Genomic DNA, 24,408 nt, shown 5'->3' on the forward strand with positions numbered 1-24,408 from the left:
CACCCCCAATCATTTTCAAAAGTTGGCCGCAGAAAAAAAAAAGTAGTCTAGAGAATTAGGTTTAAAATGTTGGCTTTATCCACAGGGAGCTGAGGAGAAATGTGCCGCAGTGCATAAATACAGTTTTAAAAATATATATAAATCTGCCTATTCATTAAGATCTGAAGATGGAAAGCTTTTGCATGTTTGTTCTATTAAGTGTTTTTTTTTTTTTGCCAGAAATGTAGAATTATACATTCTTGGTTCCAGGGCTCTTAGAACAATAGACAACAGACTGATGGAATGTGCTGTAAGGTTTCAGAAGCAGCTGAAGGCTCTGCTGCTCAGAAAGACATTTCCATTATAAGAGCTTTTCAACTGTTTTGTAATTCTTCCTGTTGTGTCCCACCTCCTGTGAAGTAACTTCTGGTTTCTGCATAGGCATGACATGCAGGAAGAAGGACCCACAGGTCAGCAGAGCAGCCTCTCTTGATTGCTGCTGCCTGCCATTCAATGACTCCAGGCAGTTGAGGACAGGGGGAGGGGGGGGGGGTGTTGACTGCCAGCACTGGTCCCTCTTTGGAGGCCAGGCCCAGGGGAATCTTGCCCCTCCTGCACTTCCCTCAGCAGCCCTGACTGTACTACATGTCCCTGATCCACCCATGTGCACACATGGGTATCCTTTTACTAAGATGCGCTGAAAAATAGCCTGTGCTGCTATAGACGCGTGTATCGGATGCGCGCAGATCCATTTTTCAGCGTACTTGCAAAAAAGGCCTTTTTTGCCGAAAATGGACGTGCAGCAAAATGAAAATCAGCATGAATCTATTTTGGGCCTGAGACCTTACTGCCACCCGTTGACTTAGCAGTAAGGTCTCACACGTTAACCGAGTGGTAATCGCCAGCGTGTGTACAGTACACTGCTGATTTCTGCCCGGTTAGCGCTACATGGTAGAAAATAGAAATTATTTTCTGACGTGCACATTGGATGCGCATAGAAATTATCAGCAGGCATAGGAGCCAACTTTTCAAAATTATTGGGGGTGCTAAGCCCAATGGAAATAACCCCTCCCTGGACACATACAAGGAATTTTCTCAATATTGGGGATGCTCAAGCACCCACAGCACCCACAGTCAGCTCCAATGTCAGCAGGGGCACGCGGTAGCCGGGAGGTGGTTCTAATTTGGCGTGCATTGTATGTGCATAGACGCCTATGCGTCTTAGTAGTTCCACGCTAATATCATTTAGGTGCTAGGCTTATAGAATAGCGTGCATAGCTACACATTAGTGCCAATTAATTGCTACCAGTTGCATTTAGGGTGAAATTTAAATTGTTGATGCTAGTTCACCATGTTTTGTTTCATGACACTGCTATGCATTTGAAGAATGTAATTCAGCGATATGTTCCATACGGACATAAAGTAACAGACTGGGTTAGGAACTGGTTGAGTGGAACGTAACAGAGGGTAGTGGTAAATGGAGCTCACTCCGAAGAAAGGAATGTTACCAGTGGTGTGCCGCAAGGTTCGGTTCTTGGGCCTCTTAGGCCAGTTCTTTTTAACATTTTTTGTAAGTGATATTGCCAAAGGGCTCTCTGATAAGGTTTGCTTCTTTGTGGATGATACCAAAATCTGCAATAGGGTAGACACCCCTGATGGTGTAGATAGCATGACAAAGGACTAGAGAAGATTGAATAATGGTCCAGAATTTGGCAGCTAAGATTTAATGCTAAAAAATGCAGGTTCATGCATATGGGTTGCAAAAACCTGAGGAGCATTACCGTTTAGGGGATGAAGTACTTCTGTGCACGAAAGAGGAGCAGGACTTGGGTGTGATGATCTTAAGGTGGCAAAGTAGGAGAAAGCTAGAAGAATGCTTGAATGTATAGGAAAAGGAAGGCCAGCAGAAAAAAAGGAGACGATAATGCTTCTGAATAAGTTTTTGGTGAGACCTCATTTAGAGTACTGCTTATAATGCTGAGACCACACCTTCAAAAATAAATAGGATGGATCTGGTCCAGAGGGAAGCTACCAAAATAGTCCGTGATCTTCATCATAAAAAGCATGGGGGCAGACTTAAAGATCTCAATATGTATACTTTGGAGGGGGGGGGGGGGGAGATATGATAGAGATGTTTAAATACCTACGCAGCATATATGCACAGGAGGAAAATCTCTTTCAACTAAAAGGAAGCTCTAGAATGAGGGGATATAGGATGAAGGTGAAAGGAGAACTTGAGGAAATACTTCATCACAGAAAGGATGGTAAATTCATGGCACGGCCTCCTGGTGGAGGTGGTGGAGACAAAGACTGATCTGAATTCAAGAAAGCATTGGACAAGTACATAGGCAGGGCCAGCTTAACCTATGAACCAGGTGTAGCTCTTGCCAAGGCGCCAAATGCCTGAACCTGTGATGTCACTGACCCTACAGGTTAAGCTGGCCCAGAGCTTACCCGGTGGCGTTGCATGTACAGGGACAAATGACGATCCGGCAACCCTTTTCCTCTTTCTGTTTCAGGCCCCCTTCCCTGTCTACCTTTAAAAGCCGTTTTCTCCTCCAAACACCTAATGCTACCCGTATCAGTGTCCCAGCATCTTCTTTCTGCCGTGCCCTGGCCCCTCCTTTGATATAACTTCCTGTTTCCACAGGGCTGCAGCATAGGAAAGACACAGGGGCCGATGTGGATAGCATTTGGTGAAACGCTGTCAGTATTCAGGAGGGGAAACTGCCTATAAAGGTAGGAAGGGGGGGGGGGGGTGAAGGACACCTACGGGGGGCATGCCAATTAGGGGCTCACCAATGGGAGGTTATCAAACCAAAAGTTGGCTCAGGGCACCATGGTCCCTTGAACCAGTCCTGTATATAGGATACTAAGGGAGTGATAAGGAGAGTAGATGGCATGGATGGCAGACTGGATAGGCCATATGGTTTTTATCTGCCATCATTTTTCTCTGTTTCTATGTTCCAGAGGCAGCAGCACCCTAAAACATCAACAGTGGCTTGAGGAACACATGGCACCAAAACAGAGGCAAAAGGTGCTAACAGTGGCATGAACACTCCAAGGCATGAAGAAAGAAGCAGGTTCATAGGAATATACAATCCACGGCAGTAAGTCTTTTTTTAAACCCAGGCAACCGCAGACTTTTTATACCTGGATATTCAGTATTGAGCTATACCCGGACACCAGTGCTGCATATCTGAGTTTAAACTGCTGCTGGATTGGTAGCATGGAAGGTTGCTGTCATTTGGGTTTCTGCCAGGTACTTGTGACCTGGATTGGTCACTGTTGGAAACAGGATACTGGGTTAGATGGACCATTGGTCTGACCTAGTATTGGTATTCTTATGTCCTTGTGATATGGGTACTGGTGATATTGAGACTGTTTGCTGCCCTAACGTTATCTGGATAGTTACTCGGTTAGTGGACTGAATATTGTCACTAACCCCCAGATTGTATATAGCATGCCTAGAGATCTGTGCTGAAATCGAAGCGTATTCTGTAAGAATGCACGTAACTTAATTGGCTTAACAAGCCAATTAGCATTGACAACAGCACTTAACAAGCAATAATGAGCACTAATTGGTAATAATTAGAATTTATGCACTCAACTCACTAAGTGCATTCTGTAATGCACTGCACCTAAATTCTAATATGCGCAGGCAAAAAGGGGCATGGTTATGGTTGAGGAAATGAGCATTCCGGAATTTACGTGCATAGTTATAGAACATGGCTCAGTGTGCCTAAATTCCGTGTGCTGTGATTTACGTAACATTTTCATTGGTGTAAATGGAGGCACGTAGTTTTAGGCGCTGAGATATCAACTAAGCATATTCTATATACTGTGCCTAAATGTAGATGCTGCTTGTAGAATACGCTTACTCAGCATTGATTTCCACGCCGATTTTTTAGGTGCCATATATAGAAGCTTCCCTTATGCACTATTTTATAAAGGGTGTCCATCGCAGAGCGATCAGCGTCAATTTTTTTCAGCGCTAAATTTTGAGCGCCATTTACAGTATCCAGTCCTATGTGTGTAACTCCCGGCTCTGTCTTAGCTCTGCCTCTGGATTGTCCTAACACTATCCAGATAGCATTGGGTTGGTCAGTCATAATTTTCAGTATAGTATTATCCAAATAATGCAGCTGAAAATTACTGATTGGCCCCTTCTCCTCATATAAAATAGCTTTAAATATTGGGTTCAATGAAAATAACTTCTTCTTAGTTTTCCATCATAGTTCTGACATTCAAAGAACTCACAACTTCTTTTCTCAGGCTACTCACGCCATTTTGTTTTTACAGCAGTACACATCTGTTAAGAGGGTCCTATGTAGTACCATTATTAAACTATAAATACAATCAGGTAGTTTAAATCTTTCTGTGGCAGTTGGAAACCTGAAGTTTCATGAGTCTGAGTAGTTTATGCTTTATCAGCAAGCAGTCTTCTAGCTATTAAGAGAACCCTTAGAGTTCTGCCAGCCAATCAGTAACAATAATTCTGAAGCTTATTATCTTTTCCGGAGAAAGAAGAGGTATTCTTTTTATCTTTATTAACAGTCTGGAGCCTATCGAGTTGTTTACTGCGTGATACACCTCATACAAGTTTCCAAGGGCCACTTTAATACCCTTTTGCAATTACATGCTAAATGAGGCATGACGCAGACGACTCTGTTAAAAATTCACAGAACATCCATAAAGGGCTATAGAAAAAGCACTGCAGCTCCATTGAATTCTAACTGCCTCAGATGAAAAATCTCTACTAATGGGGGCAAGAGCACCATAAAGTACAATGCTTCAAGAAAATACCTAAAGATCCAGGGTGAATCCAACTGGGGCATTAACTGTTCAGACAGGGTTATTACTACAGTATTACAATCTAAAATTTTCCAAATATATATTTACGTGATATTTTAAAAACTTTTGCACAAAACATGGCATTTCTAGCTCTTAGAATAATTCCTAGAATTTCCTGAACAATATTTTAGGAAGGAAAGAAAGAGCTACTCACACAATACATGAACTGCATACAAAGAACATTCCCCACTTCAACTCTTGGCTGCCGGTCAGGAATAGGCACTTACTGGAGCACATGTTATAATGAACTTGAGCTCACTTCATTTCATCAACTCCTTTCATTGGCAATGCAGTAACAAACTACTTACAGAGACAGAGCTTGTGACAGACTCCCAGTTGGTCTCTGATGCTGCAGGCTGGAAATCATCCTAAAGAGAAAGTCCACAGAAAAGTTTCAAGTTAACTTGGAATTGTCACATACTTTAAATGATGGACCTTACTTAACAAAAAGTCCAGTTGGGTGAAAAAGAACAATTTGCTTTCATACCTTGTGATTTGTCACCTTAAAAAAGAAGAGACAATTCTGTTTTTTTTTATTTCTGTCAGCTATCAGGATTTATTGTGAACAGCCCTTTTTTTACTCTGTTGAAAAACTCTGCAGTGCAGTACGTGCAAAAAACATTCAAAGCATGGCCATGTGGTACGAATAGTCTTACCGCATAGCCAAGTCTTTTTTAGGGGCTTTTTACCCACTGCAGTAAAAAGGGTCCAGGTGCACGGCAAAAACGGCCCAGGGCCCTTTTTATCGAACCTTGGTAAAAGGACCCCTCAGTTATTATAAGTAGGAGTCTTATATTTCTAAACTGGTAGTACACAAAGAAACAAGGAAACTGGTAATTGTAATAAAATGCGAAAAGATATTACTGAGAAATTGTTTCTGGCTGCCCGAGTACAGTCTCTGTTTCATGGTTTGTCCCTCTACTGTGATATAAACTGTCTCTGTTTCATGGTTTGCTTCTCTACTGTGATATAAACTGCAAATTGTCAAAGAACTATTAATACCAGAAGTGCTGTTTTATTTCAGTGTAGAGTTGCTCTTGTTATTTCTTAACAAGTTGAGTCTTGTTCAGACATTCTAATATTCATCTCCAGACAACGAATGCTTTTTTCCTCTTACCACTTGATCTTTTAAAATGTTTCTACAGGTTTATTTTGAACATAAGAATTAAATCATACAGCACTTCAGATAGAAAGACTGATCCTAAACTTTGCTTATGGTGGTGGTGGTGAGGGGGTGGGGTGTTGTATAACAGGGAACCAAGGTGAATCATGGCCCGTGTAGGCAGCAGATCTGGAGTTTTGATACAAAAGCTAAGTGGCTTTTAGTTATCTTTTGATTATATATAAGATAAGAGAATAGTTAATATGTTAATTGAAGTAAATGCAATAAATGTTTCCTGACCAATGAGGAGGCAGGTGAGTCATGGGCAGTTTGCCCATGTGAAAAGTCTCATTGCTGATGTCATGGATAAGAATTTATTTTATTATTTATTAGGATTTATTTACCGCCTTTTTGAAGGAATTCACTCAAGGCAGTGTATAGTAAGAATAGATCAAACATGAGCAATAGGCAATTACAGCAGTAAAAATATTCAAATAACAATACAAAGTATGGCATGGTATGTTACTTACAGTGTCAACACAATACATAATAGAACATTATAACTGATAGTGAAGAATTGAATATTTTTGAGTGCTGAGCATTTAAGCGATTGTGACATTGTGACTTCCACTCTTCACAGAAATGTTTGGATCATTTAAAGGGATTTATTAGTTGGTCACAAACATTTACATCAGCTTTTGGCAGGCATAAGCGCTCGTGCCCAAAGTGAGGTGTGAAGTGTGCCAAACTAATATTCTGTAAAGGGCATCATCACGAAATGCCTAGCCACCTGCCTGGAGTTACCCCGTGGTCACTTCTCAGCACAGCTCAGGTCCACCTGCACCTGTGCTCTACACTAGCACACTCTTCCAACTGACTAGATCCCAACCACCTCTGGGCGAGTCTCCCACTCTCAAGGTATTCCCCAGTGATTTCTAGCTTACTAGGGTCACACTCCCAGTTGTCCCACAGACCCAACACACAAACCACCAGGATTCTTAGTCAGTCCAGACAGGCAGAGGCAATAAACTAAAATTGTTTATTGTCATGAAAAAATATTGAACAGTGAACCATAAAAAAAAATGGAACAAAACAGCACATAATAACAGCACATAATAACAGGTAACTGAATAAAACTAACTAAACATTTCTTTACTATCTAAATAGTGCCTGGAAAGTACAGGAAATGTAGCTGCTCACAGATTACAGAATATAACTGCTAACAAGGTCTCAGTAAATAGGTCTTTCTCTCTCTACTTCCATGCTGAGACTGGAGAAAAAAAAACCCAATGCATCCTAGATGATTTTTGAGCTCCTGAGCCAATCAGAGCCTAGAACAACAAGTTTCAAAAATAGCTGGCCACATCACTGCAGGTTACCTCTTATCTGGGTTAACTAAAGGGGAAACAGTCAGTTCTCTGTAACAACTTTAAACATAAACATGTACTACCTGCTGGCCAAACTAGAGAAACATATTTCAAGAAACAATTAATACAGTTTTACAGACTTAAAACCCACTGTTTTGTCACAGGCACTCAGCACGGATCATAACATACATAGTAACAAATAGTAACATAGTAGATGATGGCAGAAAAAGACCTGCATGGTCCATCCAGTCTGCCCAACAAGACAAACTCACATGTGCTACTTTTTGTGTATACCTTACCTTGATTTGTACCTGTGCTTTTCAGGGCATAGACTGTATAAGTCTGCCCAGCACTATCCCCGCCTCCCAACCACCAGCCCCGCCTCCCACCACCGGCTCTGGCACAGACCGTATAAGTCTGCCCAGCACTATCCCTGCCTCCCAACCACCAGTCCCGCCTCCCACCACCGGCTCTGGCACAGACCGTATAAGTCTGCCCAGCACCATCCCCGCCTCCCGCCACCGGCTTTGCCATCCAATCTCAGCTAAGCTCCTTAGGATCCATTCCTTCTGAACAGGATTCCTTTATGTTTATCCCACGCATGTTTGAATTCCGTTACTGTTTTCATTTTCACCACCTCCCGTGGGAGGACATTCCAAGCATCCACAACTCTCTCCGTGAAAAAATACTTCCTGACATTTTTCTTGAGTCTGCCCCCCTTCAATCTCATTTCATGTCCTCTCGTTCTACCGCCTTCGCATCTCCGGCACCTAATTTTGGAGAATGTGTATTGGATTACATTGAGAATATTTAGCACATCCCTAGATGATTGAAGAGAACTTTTAAAAGATAAGTGAATTACTTTATCATTACATTCTAAGCATGTTAAACAAACTAACTCTCAAATTCTATATATTGCGTCTTAATTTCTGTGCAGAAATTGAAGCATTTTCTGTAACAGTGTATGTAACTTAATTGGGTAGCCAGCTAATCAGCGCTTTTAATTGGATGTTAACAAGCAATTATCAGCACTAATTGGCATTAATTATGATTTACATGCACAACTTGCTAAGCATATTCTGTAATGAGGTGCAAGCAAATTCCAAGTTGAGCAGTTCAAAAGGGAGCGTGGTTATGTGCGTGGAATGGGCGTTTCTAAACTCTATGCGCATTATTATAGAATACGCCCACTCTGCACTTAATATAGGTGTTGGGATACCAAGTAAAACATGACCTAAATGGATGCGACCAGATTTGGTCGTGTAGAGAGGTGCTTGGAGTATTTTATATACCATGTGGAAATTTAAGCCTATTCTACAAAATTTAGGCGTACTTTAGAGAATAGGCCTAGGTGTATTTTTTACTGCGCTAATTTTACAGGCGCCATATATACAATCTAACCCTAATAGTATACCTATATAAAAACACTAAATATATTAAAGTTTTAAAGAAATTTGAAAGCTGCATGTCCTTGACAGGATCTTAAAAATTAGAGGGAGGTTTTTTAAGCCAGTGATTGAAAAGCATGGAGGAAACATATTGTGGTATAGCTACCCAAATTTTCTGAGCCTTTTTCCTACCCTTTAAAAAATAATTAAGAAATGAAAAAAAAAAGAAGAACACTGATATAAGGGGTGCTATCAACGAGAGGTTTGGAAGCTGTTGACCTGTCAGGAATAGTTTAAATTTTGTTTACATTATTACAATGGCATTGGTATATGACTGACCTAATTTTCGGTGCTATTTACTGAATCAGGCTCATAAAAGGTAATTCTATGATTGAGCACCGGTATATATGTGCCACTTGAATGCATAAACGTGCAGAATGTCAGCACTTACACACTAAGGGGGCAAGTTGTCAAGCAGAGTTAGGGCAATAAGCTGCATTACTCGCCTCGTAATGCGATTTAAAGGGCACCAACGCATGTTTTCTTGTCCTAACACAGTGTTAATTGAGTCCCCATGGAGTATATAGCTCTATAAATACTATACTGCGGCTTGTGGTGTGCACTGAATGCAAATTGCATGCCAATGGCATAACTAGTAAAATAACCAGCTAAAAGCTGGGGTAATTTTAATGCTTGGGAGCCCCCCCCCCTCCCCAAATGGCACTGGGAACCCCTAGTGGTAGTATCATGGTACTACACCCTCATGTGGAAACCTGATCCCTAGGGGTAGTACTGTGAGATTACCACTAGTGTCGCCGGCACCATTTTGGATGATGGTGCCAGTGAGGGCAGGAATGACTATGGATCAATCCTGCTTAGACACCAGGGATTTTTGAAGTCAGGTAGGCCTGGGGCTTGATTGGAGGGGGGGGGGGGGGGATTCTAGATGGGCTTATGGCCTGGAGGGACACTAGCCACCTGTATAATTTAGGATGTCGGCCCCCTTTAAGAGATGGCCCAGTAACATCATGCCATAGCTTGACGGCCGATGAAATAACATTCCTTGCAAGGTGGCTCGCAATCAGTGTTATTCATTTATAATGGGAGTCAGAAACCTGTAGTAATGAAATATGATATGTTGGTAACTCTCATGAGGAAAGGCTGAAGCATCTAGGGCTCTTCAGCTTGGAGAAGAGACGGCTGAGGGGAAATATGATAGAGGTCTATAAAATAAATAATGGAGTGGAATGGGTAAACGTGAATTGTTTGTTTACTCTTTCCAAAAATACTAGGACTAGAGAGCATGCGATGAAGCTACAAAGTAGTAAATTTAAAATGAATCAGAGAAAATGTTTCTTCACTCAACATGTAATTAAACTCTGGAATTCGTTGCCAGAGAATGTGGTAAAAGAGATTAGCTTAACGGGGTTTTAAAAAGGTCTGGACGGCTTCCTAAAGGAAAAGTCCATAGACCATTATTAAATTGACTTAGGGAACATCCACTGCTTATTTCTGGGATAAGCAGCATAAAATATATTGAGCTTTTTTTGGGATCTTGCCAAGTATTTGTGACCTGGATTGGCCACTGTTGGAAATAGGATGCTGGGCTTGATGGACCTTTGGTCTGTCCCAGTGTGGCAATACTTATGTACTTATGGACTAATGTTATAAAGGCTTTTCTGTGAGGTGTACATCTGTCTAAGTATGCACAGCAACATGATGGCACGTGCTTATACGTGCGTACAATGCACCGCATAAGGGTGTCCCCTATTTGGGTGTAGGGGCAGAGTTGCAATGTTTGTGTGCATTGTATAAAATACATGAATACACGCTTAAGTACACACACACATTTGCACCAGCTTTGGAGCAGGTATAAATTTGTGCCTATGTTGACTTTATAAAACAGGCTTAAAATAGAAATCTTGCTGTAAAATCAGGCTCTAATGGCATCAAAAAAGGTATTAACATTTCCACGAGCTGAGGTTCATACAAAATAGCCCTGGGAAATTTAAGAAGCATCTAGCTAAGCTCACAAAATACTGTTCTATATGTTCAAGTGGATTATAAAATTACCTTCATAGTGTATTTCAGACTGACCTGCAGTTTAAGTCACGACTACACTTGCAACTGCAATGCAAAACAAAATCCCAAACTGCAGTAAGGGGGTCCTTTTACCAAGCTGCAGTAAAAAGTGGCCTTAGCGCGCTCTTACGTGGGTCTTTCTTGCGTACTATGGCCATTTTTACCTCTGCCGGAAAGTGGCTGACTTTCCATTTTCCAAATTAATGGCCGTGTGCTAATGTTGCCGTTAGCACGCAGTCTTTACCAAACATTAGCGTGTGAGCTCTTACTGCCATCTATTCTGTAGGCAGCAAGCGCTCACGCGCTTATCCTGCGCTAATCAGCTTGTGGCAATGTAGCTGCACTAATTGATGTGCACTGCCATGCCCCCTCTCCACTCCCAGAAAGGCTGCTTCAGAGAAAAATTCTGAAAATGACTTAGCACCTGCTTTGCACACGTACATTTGGAACTTGCCGCTGGATGCCTCAGACTTCCTGAGCCGGTATGTCAAGCTCCATCTCTGGCCAACTTCAAATCTAAGCTAAAAGCCCACCTTTTTGATGCTGCTTTTAACTCCTAACCCTTATTTACTTGTTCAGAACCCTTATTTTATCATCCTCACTTTAATATTCCCTTATCTCTTGTTTGTCCTGTTTGTCTGTCCTAATCAGATTGTAAGCTCTGTTGAGCAGTGACTGTCTCTTCATGTTCAAGTGTACAGCGCTGCGTACATCTAGTAGCGCTATAGAAATGATAAGTAGTAGTAGTAGTAACTGCATGGCAATTTTGGTGGGGAGCCCTTACTGCCACCCATTGAGATGGTGGTAACCGAGCAGCGGATTACCACCAGTTAAGGGGCTCTTTTACTAAGCCGCATAAGTGGCTACGCGCACCCAATGTGCACCAAAATGGAGTTACCGCCTGACTACCGCGTGGCTCTTGCGGTAATTTCATTTTTGGTGCGCGTCTGATACGCGCGTCTGAAAAATATTTTTGATTTTCGGGCATGCATAACGGACCCACACCAAGTGGCATTTGGTGCGCGTTGATCATTACTGCCCAGTTACTGCGTGAGTCTTTACCTCTAGGTCAATGGCTGGTGGTAAGGTCTCAGACCCAAAATGGACGCGGGGCAATTTTCATTTTGCTGCACATCCATTTTCGGTGCTATTTAAAAAGGCCTTTTTTACAGGCGTGCTAAAAAATGGATCGGCAAGCACCCCAAACCCGCGCCTACACTACCGCAGGCCGTCTTTCAGCGTGCCTTTGTAAAAGGAAACCTAAGTTACGGCACTAGAAAAATCTGAAAAGTTCCTGTAGCACTGGAAATGGTGTACGCTGGGGAAGGGAACTACCACCGGGCGCTCCTGTTGTAGCCTGGCTGTAGTTCCGGAATGGCGAGCGAGAAGCCCGCAATAGGCTTGCCGCACTGTTGTAAAAGGGCCCCAATATTAAGCAAAATGTTAATACCTATAAATTCAAGTATGACCACCAATGTGTACAAAACACAATTGCACAATTACTCTGTACTCTTATCCTCATAATTCCATGATCAGAGACTCACTATCAGCATTGGTGAAGCTCGCTTCATTCGGAGAAAACATTGCACAGGAGAAGCTGGTCCAATCACAAGAGCGTTACTGCATTTCAGGAAATAGCAGTACAGTTCAGAGAAGCTCTAATAAAGCGTGTCTCACAGCTGGCAGAAAATTCTCCACTTCCTCTGTGCCATGATTGTGCCTCAGTTCACTCAAAACTGTAATTGAATTACAGCAATAACATTTTTCCTTCTCCCCTTTGGAAGGTGCCAGAATTGGTTATGTAGTCTCTGTGCTCCAGGGTTCAGGAAATGGCTACATGAGTTGATGATGCAGTCGACCACAGGTGGCAAAGGAAAATAACTTTATACAGTCCTCAGAGGAAAACTGTATTCCATCCTGTTAGTGTGATCTAAGAATGTACGCTATACACTTGTTCCCAATTTGGCAGTTTTTTTAAAAAAGAAAATTCATCAAATAAGATGTAAGCAGGGTTCAGTGCTTTTATCATTCTTCTAAGTTGGTACAATATCCACAGTAGTTATTAAATTCTCAGCATCCAAGGCCACTTCAGGGATACTTCCCTGACCTCTTTTTTTTTCTGCAGTAACAGTAGTATTACATTTCTCTGGGTTCTTCTTCAGCTCTTTGCTTCAGCCTTGGCATTTCTACACAACAATAAATATTATCAGAGTTTACCAAGTTCTCCTCGGCTCTTTGCCCAGACCTTGGTTTTTCCCTTCACAGTGGCATTGTTGAAATATGTCAGGCTCTCCTCAGGCACCTTTCCCTGCTGCCATGATCTTTCCTTGAGGTATGTTAATTAGGACAAGGAATCTATTAGTAGTAGCTTCGTCCATGATACCCTCTCCCACCATGATCTTTTTAGGATCCCTTCTGTCTGCCTCTGGACTTTTCCTAAATAACACCTGCTCTTAATGGCTTGGATGAATCTCAGGGGTATTCTTGATTATACTGCTATAAATTGAGTCTTAGGTCTAACGTTTTGATTGATTATACACTCTATAAATGAGTGCAGGCATAAGGTACTGTAATTGTAAACTACAAAAGGAATCTGTCTGATAAAGTCTCTTTAAGGCTGAATTTTGAAGGGTTTAGGAACTGCACTAGAAGTTACAATCCTAAATTGGCCCCTTTGAAAAGTGACTGGGGCATGACATTTGTTTCCATCCTCTAACCCAATTCCCCTTCCCCCTCCCCCCAGGAAATGGCCTGTACACCATGGGTAACAGTACATATGCTGTGGAAAACTATACATACCCCTACTCACTTATAGGATAGGAAATTATCAAAAATCTCATTTTGTCTGTAAGACAGCATTGTACTGCAAAAATAAAAATAACTAACTGAGGGGTCATTTTACTAAGGTGCTCTGAAAAATGATATGTGATAGTGTAGGCATGGGTTTGGGTGCGCTCTGATCCATTTTTCAGCGCGCCTGTAAAAAAGGCCTTTTTAAATTTTTTTGCCAAAAATGGATGTGCGATAAAATCAAAATTGCTGCATGGCCATTTTGGGTCTGTGACCTTACCACCAGTCACTGACCTAGCAGTAAGTGTCACACGGTAACAGGGTGGTAATGACCTACTTGCATCAAATGCCACTTGGCGCGGGTCTGATACGTGCATCTGAAAAATTAACGCACCAAAAATGGTGGTAGTTGGGAAGTAATTCCATTTTGGCATGCATTGGGCGCGCATAGATGCTTACGCAGCTTAGTAAAAGGGCCCCTATGACCTAAAAATGTTTTGGAGATCTATTAATTTGAGTAAAATAATTAGCCATCAAAACTCACAATTTTACATAGCTGATTTAAATTTGACTGCAGTTATGGCAAATATTATTTAAGAATTCTGATTATGAATAGGATGACTTTGAACATATTTTATTTCTGGGGAGGGGTTTGCAAACAGGTCTGTTCCTTAAATAAAAATTATACATCTGTACCTAATGAAAAATCATTGTGCCTATGAGAACAGAGATTTTTGTGGACCAAAAATGTGCCCCTCTCCTTTACTAAATAAAGCAGAGTTCTGAAAATTCAAAGATTCAAACGAGAGTTTTGTAAAATATGCCAGGTTAACAACTATGCTGTGATGCTCAGCTTTACAACAATTACATCTGACCAATCTAGTTACACCTTTAGCTCATCTCTTTGTGACATTTAAGACCTTCAACAGACAGGAGAAGATGAGCCTGAGTGCTTTGAATGAATGACTTGTGCAAGAGAAGAGTGTCTATAGCTTGCACCTGAAATGACTTACATCTCGTATGTCAACTGACATTAAAACTGATGAAATGTTTTTCTCTGTCTTTGGTTCTTTTGAAACAGTTCACTTTAGAACTATATTCTAAATAGCTGAGGGCTACCACCTGCTCCTCACGTATCACCGCTGGTGGCTTCTTACTTTTCAGGGATTGTAGCTCAACTGCTCAATAACAGCATATAATATTCAGTATTATTATTTACATTTTAAATGGATTTCATTTATGGCTATAGGATAAAATATTTCCTGACCTCTCACCCTGTTTAGGAGAGATTTCTTGGAAATGGGTCTCACCTTGAAACATTTGACATAGATATTTAGGGGTATAGTTATCAACATGGGCTACTGTTAAGAGGTATTGTTATTTTACCACTAATGTGCTAACATATGCTGTTTTAACACAGGTCCTAGTTACTAATAACTGGGGTAAACAGTAAAATAACACCTCTTAACAGTAGCCCATATTGATAACTATGCCCCTTAAAAGCAAACTCTAAACTGGGCAGGTGCCGTTACACATGCCTTGCACGGTGTATGGACATTTTGCCACCTGACACTTCTTCACTGACAGTTCACCACTAAGACATTTCATCATCTGACACTCATCAGTGCATCAATTCATGTAGAAGAAGTATAAAGTTCCTACGTGAAAAACAGTGGAATAAAATAGTGAGGCAAATAAAATAATGAAGGCAAGCAAATCGCAGAACCAAGGAGACTTTAATGCTCAACAGAGTCAACCAGCGTCCGTAGTACAAATAACAGTGACTTGACATGACCATGTTTCGGCAAACAATGCCTGCATCAGGAGTCATACATTTCCAAAACAGATGTTGCTAGACAGGTAAGTCTCGATCATCTAATGGATTTCTCTTTTGCTTGTCATGTTCAGTGGTTTTGGATTGTGGCAGAACGACTTTCAAATCATGATTACTACTACTACTACTTATCATTTCTATAGCACTACTAGACGTACGCAGCACTGTACACTTGAACATGAAGAGACAGTCCCTGCCCGACAGAGTTTACAATCTAATTTGCACACACCCTCTTTTTACATAATGACACAATTCCAAAGAGTGCGCAATATTATCCCTAGTGCTATCTAAAGCACTCATAGGCAAGTGCTAAGTACTAATTTGTGCACTAACTTCATCCCATGTTATGAGGTGGGAAAGGGGTGGGTTATGGGCAGAGAATGGGCATAGACTACAAATTGCAGTTAGTACAATAGTTCACTGTATGTTGTCACTTGTGCAGTTAGTGCTGATAGATTTATTGACTCTTTAATAGATAAGTGCATTTGCACTCATTGGGAATACACTTAACATGCAGTAATAGTATAAGAACATTCTGGGAACAACCTTTGCACTTACTCACGGGCAAGGGCAGCTTAACAGGAAAGCTAGTGAGGTAATGGCTTGGTGCGCACTGCATAAAGAACACCAAACACCCTGCCACCTACATCACCACTTCTGAAGCTCCCTAAGTTCCCCCCTTCCCCATGTCCCTGTGCTTATCCCCCCCCCCCTCACATGTGCAGCATAGCTCTCTCTCCCGCTCCCTCCACCTGAGGTCCTACCCCGCCTTCCTGATGTAAATTCCTCTTGCATATGAATGGGACACAGCAGAGAGAAGAGACTGGGCTTAGCTGCAGGCAGTTTATGTAAATCACTTCTGCTGCCAGAGCCCTCTATAGGGAAGACATTTTAACTTACACCAGCAGAGGGGTGAGAGGGAGAGATGCCAGACTGCAGGCAGGAGACGGGGTTGAGAGAAAGGGTCAAGATGTCTGATAAAACCCTACTGCTTTGTAAACTATTTAGCATAAACAGAGGGCCTACTAATAAGATCCTAAGGGGCCTATACATTGTTATTCTGTGTAATAACTATGAGCAGTTATTGCAGCAGCGTAGCGAGGCCGGCTGACACCTGGGGCGGGTCGCCGCTGCGCACCCCCCCGGGTGCAGCACGGCGCACCCCCCCTCGGCGCACGCACCCCCCCGGAGTGCATCTTTACCGCTGGCGCTCCGCCCCGCCAAGTGCACGTTGTCTCTGGGAGCTGCGTTGGCTCCGTATGTTCCCTGCTTTCTCTGCCCCGGAACAGGAAGTAACCTGTTCCGGGGCAAAGAGAGCAGGTAACCAGCGGCACTGACACCCCCCAGCACGTGCACCCGGGGCGGACCACCCCACCGCTCCCCCTTCCTACGCCACTGAGTTATTGTTGGCAATGGTAGTATGTACATTTTAAATCAAGATAATATCGACTGAGTACTACTGATGCTAATCCCCAGCCTGCCTCTGTATAAACTGACTTGTCTTGCTCTACATACTATTGTTGGAGGTAACAGTATAATTTTTTTTTTGTTTTTCTTTACTGTGACATAGGGGATGGGAGTGGATTTGATATCCTGCCTTTCACTGGTTACAATCAAAGTGGTTTACATATTATATACAGGTATATATTTGGTACCTGGGGCAATGGAGGCTTAAGTGACTTACCCAGAGTCTCAAGGAGCTGTAATAGGACTTGAACTCTGTTCTGCTGGTTCTCAGGCCACAGCACTAACCATTAAGCCAAATATGTGTAGGGATACTGGTTTCTGAGATTTGTACTGACAGAAATTCCTTTCAGAATTGTGGTATAGCATAATCTTGATCAGACTTCCAGAGAGTAGCTATGCGGTAGCTGGGTGGTAACTCCATTTTGGCACGTGTTAGGCACATGTAGATGCTTACGCAGCTTAGTAAAAGGGCCCCTAAGTACTCTGGCCAATTTTTTCTGAGGGCCTTGAAAATCAAACATAGGGCCCTGTTTACTAAGCTGTGCTTGTTTGATAATAAGGGTATACTAGCTTTTTTAGTGCACGCTGAACGCTACAGACACCCATAGGAATATATTTTATTTATTTATTTGTTACATTTGTATCCCACATTTTCCCACCTATTTGCAGGCTCAATGTGGCTTACATAGTACCGGAGAGGCAATCACCAATACCGGTTTGAACAAATAGTGAGGTAGTGATAGAACATAGGCACATTGGGAATCATAAGGAGGAAGAGTTAAATTATGTCCAGTTCTAGCTTTGGTTTTGTTATGCCGTTGGGTCTCTAGCGTTTAGTGTGTGCAAATTTTAGGCACGTGCTAGAACACTAGCATCTGTTAGTAAACAGGGCCCACGGAGTTTTAAATTTAGTCCTGTAAGGTACTGATAGCAGTGTAGTTTTTGCAGGAAGTGTGTGATGTGATCACGCCAGTTGCAGCCTTCTATCGATAGTGCTGCAGTACTCTGAATTAGCTGAATTAGCTGGAGCTGATTCAGACTCTTTTTGACTAGTGTACAGGGCATTATTTGATATACCACTATCTGAAAATATCATTATGGTTTACAATAATATATCAAAAACAAGTTTTCTAATAAAGGGAAAAATCTGTGATGCACTTCAAACACAATAATTACATGAAACCTCAAAGTTCCTAATAGTGTTCTTTCATACACATACGCTATTTTTCTTTTTAATAGAGCACCATTTCTATAATTGGTTTCTACATTAAGGGGAAAAAAAAGCAGTGAAAAAAAAGTCCATTAGATTTGGAGAAAAATGACTGCTCCTAAAAAAAACCTTATTCGTAATAATTAAAGTGTCATTAACAAATTGTCCCTTATATCAAAAAGGTTGCTTCAGAATATTTTTTAAAAACCCTGCATTCTACTGTCTAATGACTCTCATAGTTGTAAAAAAATAAAAACCCAGCCACTTATCTTTTAAGCATTCTCCATATGTTAATACATTGTCATGTACATTGGAGCCGACTCTGTGGGTGCTGTGGGTGCTTGAGCACCCCCAACTTTGAGAAAATTCCTTGTATGTGTCCAGGGAGGGGTCATTTCCATTGGGCTTAGCACCCCCAATAATTTTGAAAAGTTGGCTTCTATGGTCATGTATGCTGCAATGGCTTTCATTCCACACTTCAGCCCAACTAATATATCCAAATAGAGGATTCAAAATATTTGCAGTTTCGCAAAGCCATGAAAATGTGGCTTTATTCTCAATGTCTGATTTGACTTTTGTCAGAAGTTAATTGATCTAATATGATATGAACAAGATAATCTAATATTTATTTGTACTGTAACTAATTACTACATTTTTGTATTATAATTCTTGTATATGATACTTTTTATTGTTTTACTGTAATGTTGAGAACCGCTTTGGTACCTTCGGGTGTAATGCAATATATCAAATGAACAAATCAAATCAAATCATAAACCACTTGGATGAGCGAACAACAGTTCCAGACCCCCTCAAGGGCACCTTGTTGCGCAGTTAGCTGCGTCAAGAGGAATATCTTTCACTCAAAACTATCAACTCTTCAAATATAGGGCCTCTTTTACTAACCCGTGCTACCGATTCCCAGTGCAGCAAATGCGCCACAGCCCATTCATTTTGAATGGACTGAATCATGTTGCCCAGTTGGAATTGCTAGTGCAATTTAGTAAAAGAGGCCCACAGGTTTCAAGATGGTGGTGGAATATAAGTAAGATGCTGACCTTCTTACCAGCCAATCGTTATTGTGAACCTACTTAAAGAAGTACTCCTAATTTAATTTTAAAAAATGCATTCCATTCAATGGAAGTATTCAATCCTTACGATTCTACTGTTCCTAAATTAGAAATCCAACATTGTTCTCTTCTTCTGAGAAGTGTCTTAATATAGATCTGTTGAGATAGAGGTATATCAAATAAATGAGAAATGAGAAATTTTCCTTGTTATCTTGTGTTCCCTTTCTCATAGTAATTACCATTCTTCTCGGCACATCTTATCTTCTACAGTCTACATCCCATATTGTATAGCTGGATGTCGTCAGCATAGTTAAAGAAAGTAAATCCCAGTGACTGTATTAGTAGTGGCAGGAATCTAAGAATATATTGAAAAGAATAGGGACAATATTGATCTCTGAGGTACCCCACAAGACAAAATATACTGAATGAAAATAGACTGACACACATGGAGCGTAAAAAATGATTTTATAGATGGGAACAGAACCCGGAAAGCACTGTTCCTGAAATGTGAAGGACAGAGAGCCATTGAAGAAGAGCGAAATGATTTACCAAGTCAAATGTGGTTAAAGGATCTAATGAGAGTAGCAAAATGTTCCCTTATCTAGTTTGTTTCTGATATAAACTTCTAGTTCCAGAAGAGCATCCTCAGTGAAATGGTGGGTCCAAAACTCAGTGTGCCTACGATGCAAGGTGTTAGTTTTGTCCGAATAAGGTGAGAGCTGAGTTGCAACAAACTTCTTAATGACTTTAGAGATAAACAGTAAATTTGAGATTGATCACAAATGGAATGCAATAGTAAGGTCTGCTTGAGGGCCTGCTTCCATGCGGAGGAAAAACTACCATCTCTGAAGCTAAAGGAAGCTAAAGTTGCAGTTGAGGCAGAGAGGGAGTAAGGAATTACTTGAGGACAGGAGTAAGAATGGGGTCTGTGATTGCAGTGGAGGAGTTCATTACAAGCATAATTCTTTCAGCCTCGAGGGAGGAGGACAACCTAAAAATAGAGAGGTCATTAAAAGCAAGCGGGGCAGTAGAAGGAGAAAGGACAAGAGAAGCAGTGCAGGGTGGTACAGAGTCAGAAGTAGAGGTATCAAGCATACCACCTAGAGGGATAGTGCCTAGAGAGGGGAGGAAAGCATGGATGTTATCAACCTTCTCTGTAAATGCTAATGTAAGTCAATCAGCAGTGATGCCAAAGAAATCAGAAGGAGAGGGACTGTTTAATTGTCTAACAATCCTAAACAGTCTACAAGAGTTAGTGTCTTTCTTAAAAAGCATAAAGAAATAGTCCTACTTTGCCTGTGAGACAGAGGATTTATAAAACCTAGCAAGTTCTTTGTATCCAGCCAGAGCATTTGTTGACCATGACTTTCACCAATGCCATACATGATGACATAATTGCCTGGTGATACCAAGGGAAGACTGTCTAGGATGGATATAGTGGTGTTCCTGCAGGGGTGAAACCTTGCCCAAACCAAACCTCAATGTAGTATTCCATAGACATGTGTGGGTAGGTGGTGGCAAAGAAGCATGCGTGTCCAGAAAAGGTCTCAGTGTGACTCATATGTATCAATATTAAGTGCTTTAGTATTTATAAATCCTCAAGGAGGAGGGTCCAGGCAAAAAGAGATGGGGGCTTTGGAAGACCATTTTGAAGTATTTAAAACATGATCCAATCAAGAAACTAGAGTAGTTACAAGAGTGTTAACTGAGAAGGTGCAAACCTCAGAGGTAATAACAAAGTCAAGTGTGGACCCAACAATAAGCATGTCTTGATTGGTTAGGAGTCATGGTGCATCTAAAAGTTCCAGAAAGTTAATTGTGTTTGTGAAGAAGCAGCTAGACTGGCAGTAAAAATGTAATAGTATCATTGTATCTTCTGTTGTATATCTATCATGTGCTCATTCTTTTTATCACAGGAGGTAATAAGACTTAGCAAACACACTGCTTGTAGAAGTACTCATTGTTCTCAAACCTATTCTGTATGGTTTTAAGCCTTCTTCCTTTCTTTTGTTTACCATCATTTCGATTTAAAAAAAATAGAGGGTACCTGTCGGTATTGATTATGTAGTCACTGTCGGAAAACTAGAACTAACTTAGTTAAGACACATGATGTCTGTAGTGTGCAAACAAGGAGAGTATTCCAGTCCCAGGAGTTTCTTATTAACTTGCATTAGCATTATGGTGGAATAGTGCTATTGTGAAGCAGAGTAAAAAGAAGACAATTACAGCAATCAGTGTAGTGTAGTAAAGATATGAAGCAGCAGTGTAACCACAATAAGTGTCCCAAATCACACAAAGCATATTTTGTTACATTTTCTCTTCGAAAGGTGAGGTAAAGAGATAAGATTTAGAATGTTAGCATAAGCATCATGACTCTGCAGTGAAATTTCTTTGTTACAGCAGTTTTGTACTAGCTAATTTTTGCAAAAATAGACATAAGCATCAAAGCATCAACAGCTTCAAAAAGAAAACCAATTATGGGAAAGACTCTAAGGACTCTGTTCCGGGGCAGAGAGAGCAGGGAACCAGCGGAGCCGACACCCCCCCCCCCCCCCCCAGCGGTGTGCACCCAGGGCGGACCGCCCCACCGCCCCCCCCCCTTCCTGCGCCACTGAAGAATGAAAAATATCAGAGGTAGCTGATGGAAGGAAAATGAAAGGGTTCTCAGACAGGCTGTGAAAGGAGTAGGAAATAAGAGCAACTATTCTGTGTATCAGAATAGTGGAGGAGTGGCCTAGTGGTTAAAACACCACTCTTGTAATCCAGAGGTGGCCAGTTTAAATCCCACTGCTGCTCCTTGTGATCTTGGGCAAGTCATTTAACCTTCCATTGCCTCAGGTACAAACTTAGATTGTGAGCCCTCCTGGACAGAGAAATATCCAATGCACCTGAATGTAACTCACCTTCAGCTACTAATGAAAAAGGTGTGAGCAAAATCCAAATAAATAAATACACCTGGGGGAGGGGGTTGGTATACCTCTTTTTAGGCACTCCAAGAGTCTATAAGGATCACAGGGAAAGGGGAGGAAAGAAATTCTTGACTAGGGTGCCATTACTTCTGTTTCCATACTCTTACTAGTCAAGGTCTTGCTTACCTACCTCAGGAAGCAGATTATCCTCTCCTTCATCTAGACCAGTGTTCTTCAATGCAAGGCATAGGGGCCTATAGCAGCCTGAGGGTGGTAGGGGGTTAGTGACCACTGGGGAAGTAAGGGGAGTTCATCCCCGATGCTCTCTGGTGGTCATCTGGTCAGTTCGAGCACCTTTTTGTGACTTGGTCGTAAGAAAAACAGGACCAGGTAAAGTTTTCAAAGTGCTCGTCAGGGACACCCTTTTTTTCCCATTATGGGTCAAGGACACACATGTGTTAGGCACACCCAAGTCCCGCCTTCGCTATGCCTCCGACACGCCCCCGTTAACTTTGCTCGTCCCCGTGACAGAAAGCAGTTGGGGACGCCCAAAATCGGCTTTTGATTATGCTGATTTGGGCGACCCTGTGAGGATGCCCATCTTCCGATTTGTGTCGAAAGATGGGCGTCCTTCTCTTTTGAAAATAAGCCTGAAAGGTTGCTTTTAGCACTTGTGAACTAGTCACTTGAAAATCATCAAGACACAATAGACTGCTTTAGCACGCAAATAAGAAAGAACTAGGGGAATAGATGAGAGGAAGGGAGAAACATATTCCTCTTACCTATACTTCCTTATAAGTGAAGTTGATATAGATAATGGTACTACTATTATTATTGGTAACTAAGATAATGATAATGACAAAGCAAACCGAACTAGCAGGAAATGGAATTAAGGTCTAATAATGCAGAGGAAGAGAGAAGAAGATCCACTAGTATTGCAAGAGCAAAAAATGTAAAACATAATTACGATTTTTGTATGCACAGCAGTTTAACGCCTATCTAATTGCTAATATGAGTGTGTTTGTACAGATGATTGAAATAAGAAAAATATTAGTACTTACTCTTGAAAAATATTCATTTTGCAAAGAAGATGCTATTAGCCAAAATAAATCAGTGCATAAAAAAGTTACTCATCTTCACCATCTTCCCCTGTTAATAGGCAGGAGTGCTACACCATGGGAAATTAAATCAGATTATTCTATTGTTCAAGTGAGGCTGAAAATGATGGCTATATGACAAAGATTGTAGGATTACTGTAGACATATGATTGTGATAATGATGCCATTAATTATTACTAATGTTTTTATAGTATTCCTACTGATGAGGAAATTTCAATGTCCCACCTAGATTCACACAAATGAATATCTTTAAGAGCATGCACTATTCCTCAGATTCTATATATGGCACCTAAAAATCCACACGGAAACCGAAGCGTATTCTATAACAATGCGCATGTTAGTTGGTTAACTAGCTGATCAGCACCATCAACTGGATGTTAACAAGCAATTATCAGCACTAATTGGCATTGAGATTTACGCGCACAACTCAAAAAGTGTATTCTATAATGTGGTGCGCCTAAATTCCAAGTCCACAGTTGAAAGGGGGACATGGCTATGGGCGAGGCGTGGCTGTTTCTAAAATCTATGCACATTATTATAGAATACACCGGATCTGCACCTAATTTAGGCATCGGGATTTACACCAAATAAAATGTGGTCTAAATGGATGCAACCACTGGTCGCATGGCAAGCCGCTTGGTGTATTCTATACACCGCTTGGAAATGTAAGTCTATCTATTCTATAAAATTTGGGCTTGCTTTAGAGAATACGCCTAGGCATTTTTTTCCATGTAGATTTTTCAGGTGCCATATAGGGAATCTAACCCTATGTGCACGATACACACTTTTCTTTAAAAATGTGCATTATCTCCCAAATTCTATATATGGCATCTTAAGCTGTGCACATGCCCACATGGCCAAATTGTATGCACAATTTAATTGATCAACAAGCCAATCAGCGCCGATAATTGGATGTTAAAACCAGCAATTAGCAGCACTAATTGGCTTTAATTAGAATTTACACGCACAACTTTCTAGGCGCGTATGCATCAAGTATAAAAGCATTACAAGTAATCCAGAATGCGGCTCCTCAAGTTTTCTCTTTGTTACCAGTGCAACAAAGAATACACTTTAAAGTACTGATGATTGTATACCAGATGTTGTATGCTGCTGCACCATATTATTTGAAATGAGCTTTGTCCATTTACCAGCCAAGACGGGTATTAAGATCAAAGACTGCCATGCGACAGTCAACAGATGAGGTAGTACATTTACATTATGCTGACACAAGGGCTTCTGCA

The 24,408-nt window shown here is 41.3% G+C and overlaps 1 protein-coding gene across 1 annotated transcript in view; it reads right to left on the minus strand.

Annotated features, from left to right (window-relative positions):
* The window catches only part of PDGFD (platelet derived growth factor D), a 364,409-nt gene that overhangs the window by 118,349 nt on the left and 221,652 nt on the right, over nt 1–24,408 (minus strand). Inside the window, exon 4 of the mRNA XM_030200251.1 lies at nt 5,142–5,201. Within this exon, the coding sequence (XP_030056111.1) occupies nt 5,142–5,201 (60 nt within the window). The remainder of the gene's footprint in view (nt 1–5,141; nt 5,202–24,408) is intronic.

The sequence above is a fragment of the Microcaecilia unicolor genome, chromosome 4 (genome assembly GCF_901765095.1).
Source record: "Microcaecilia unicolor chromosome 4, aMicUni1.1, whole genome shotgun sequence".
NCBI lineage: Eukaryota > Metazoa > Chordata > Amphibia > Gymnophiona > Siphonopidae > Microcaecilia > Microcaecilia unicolor.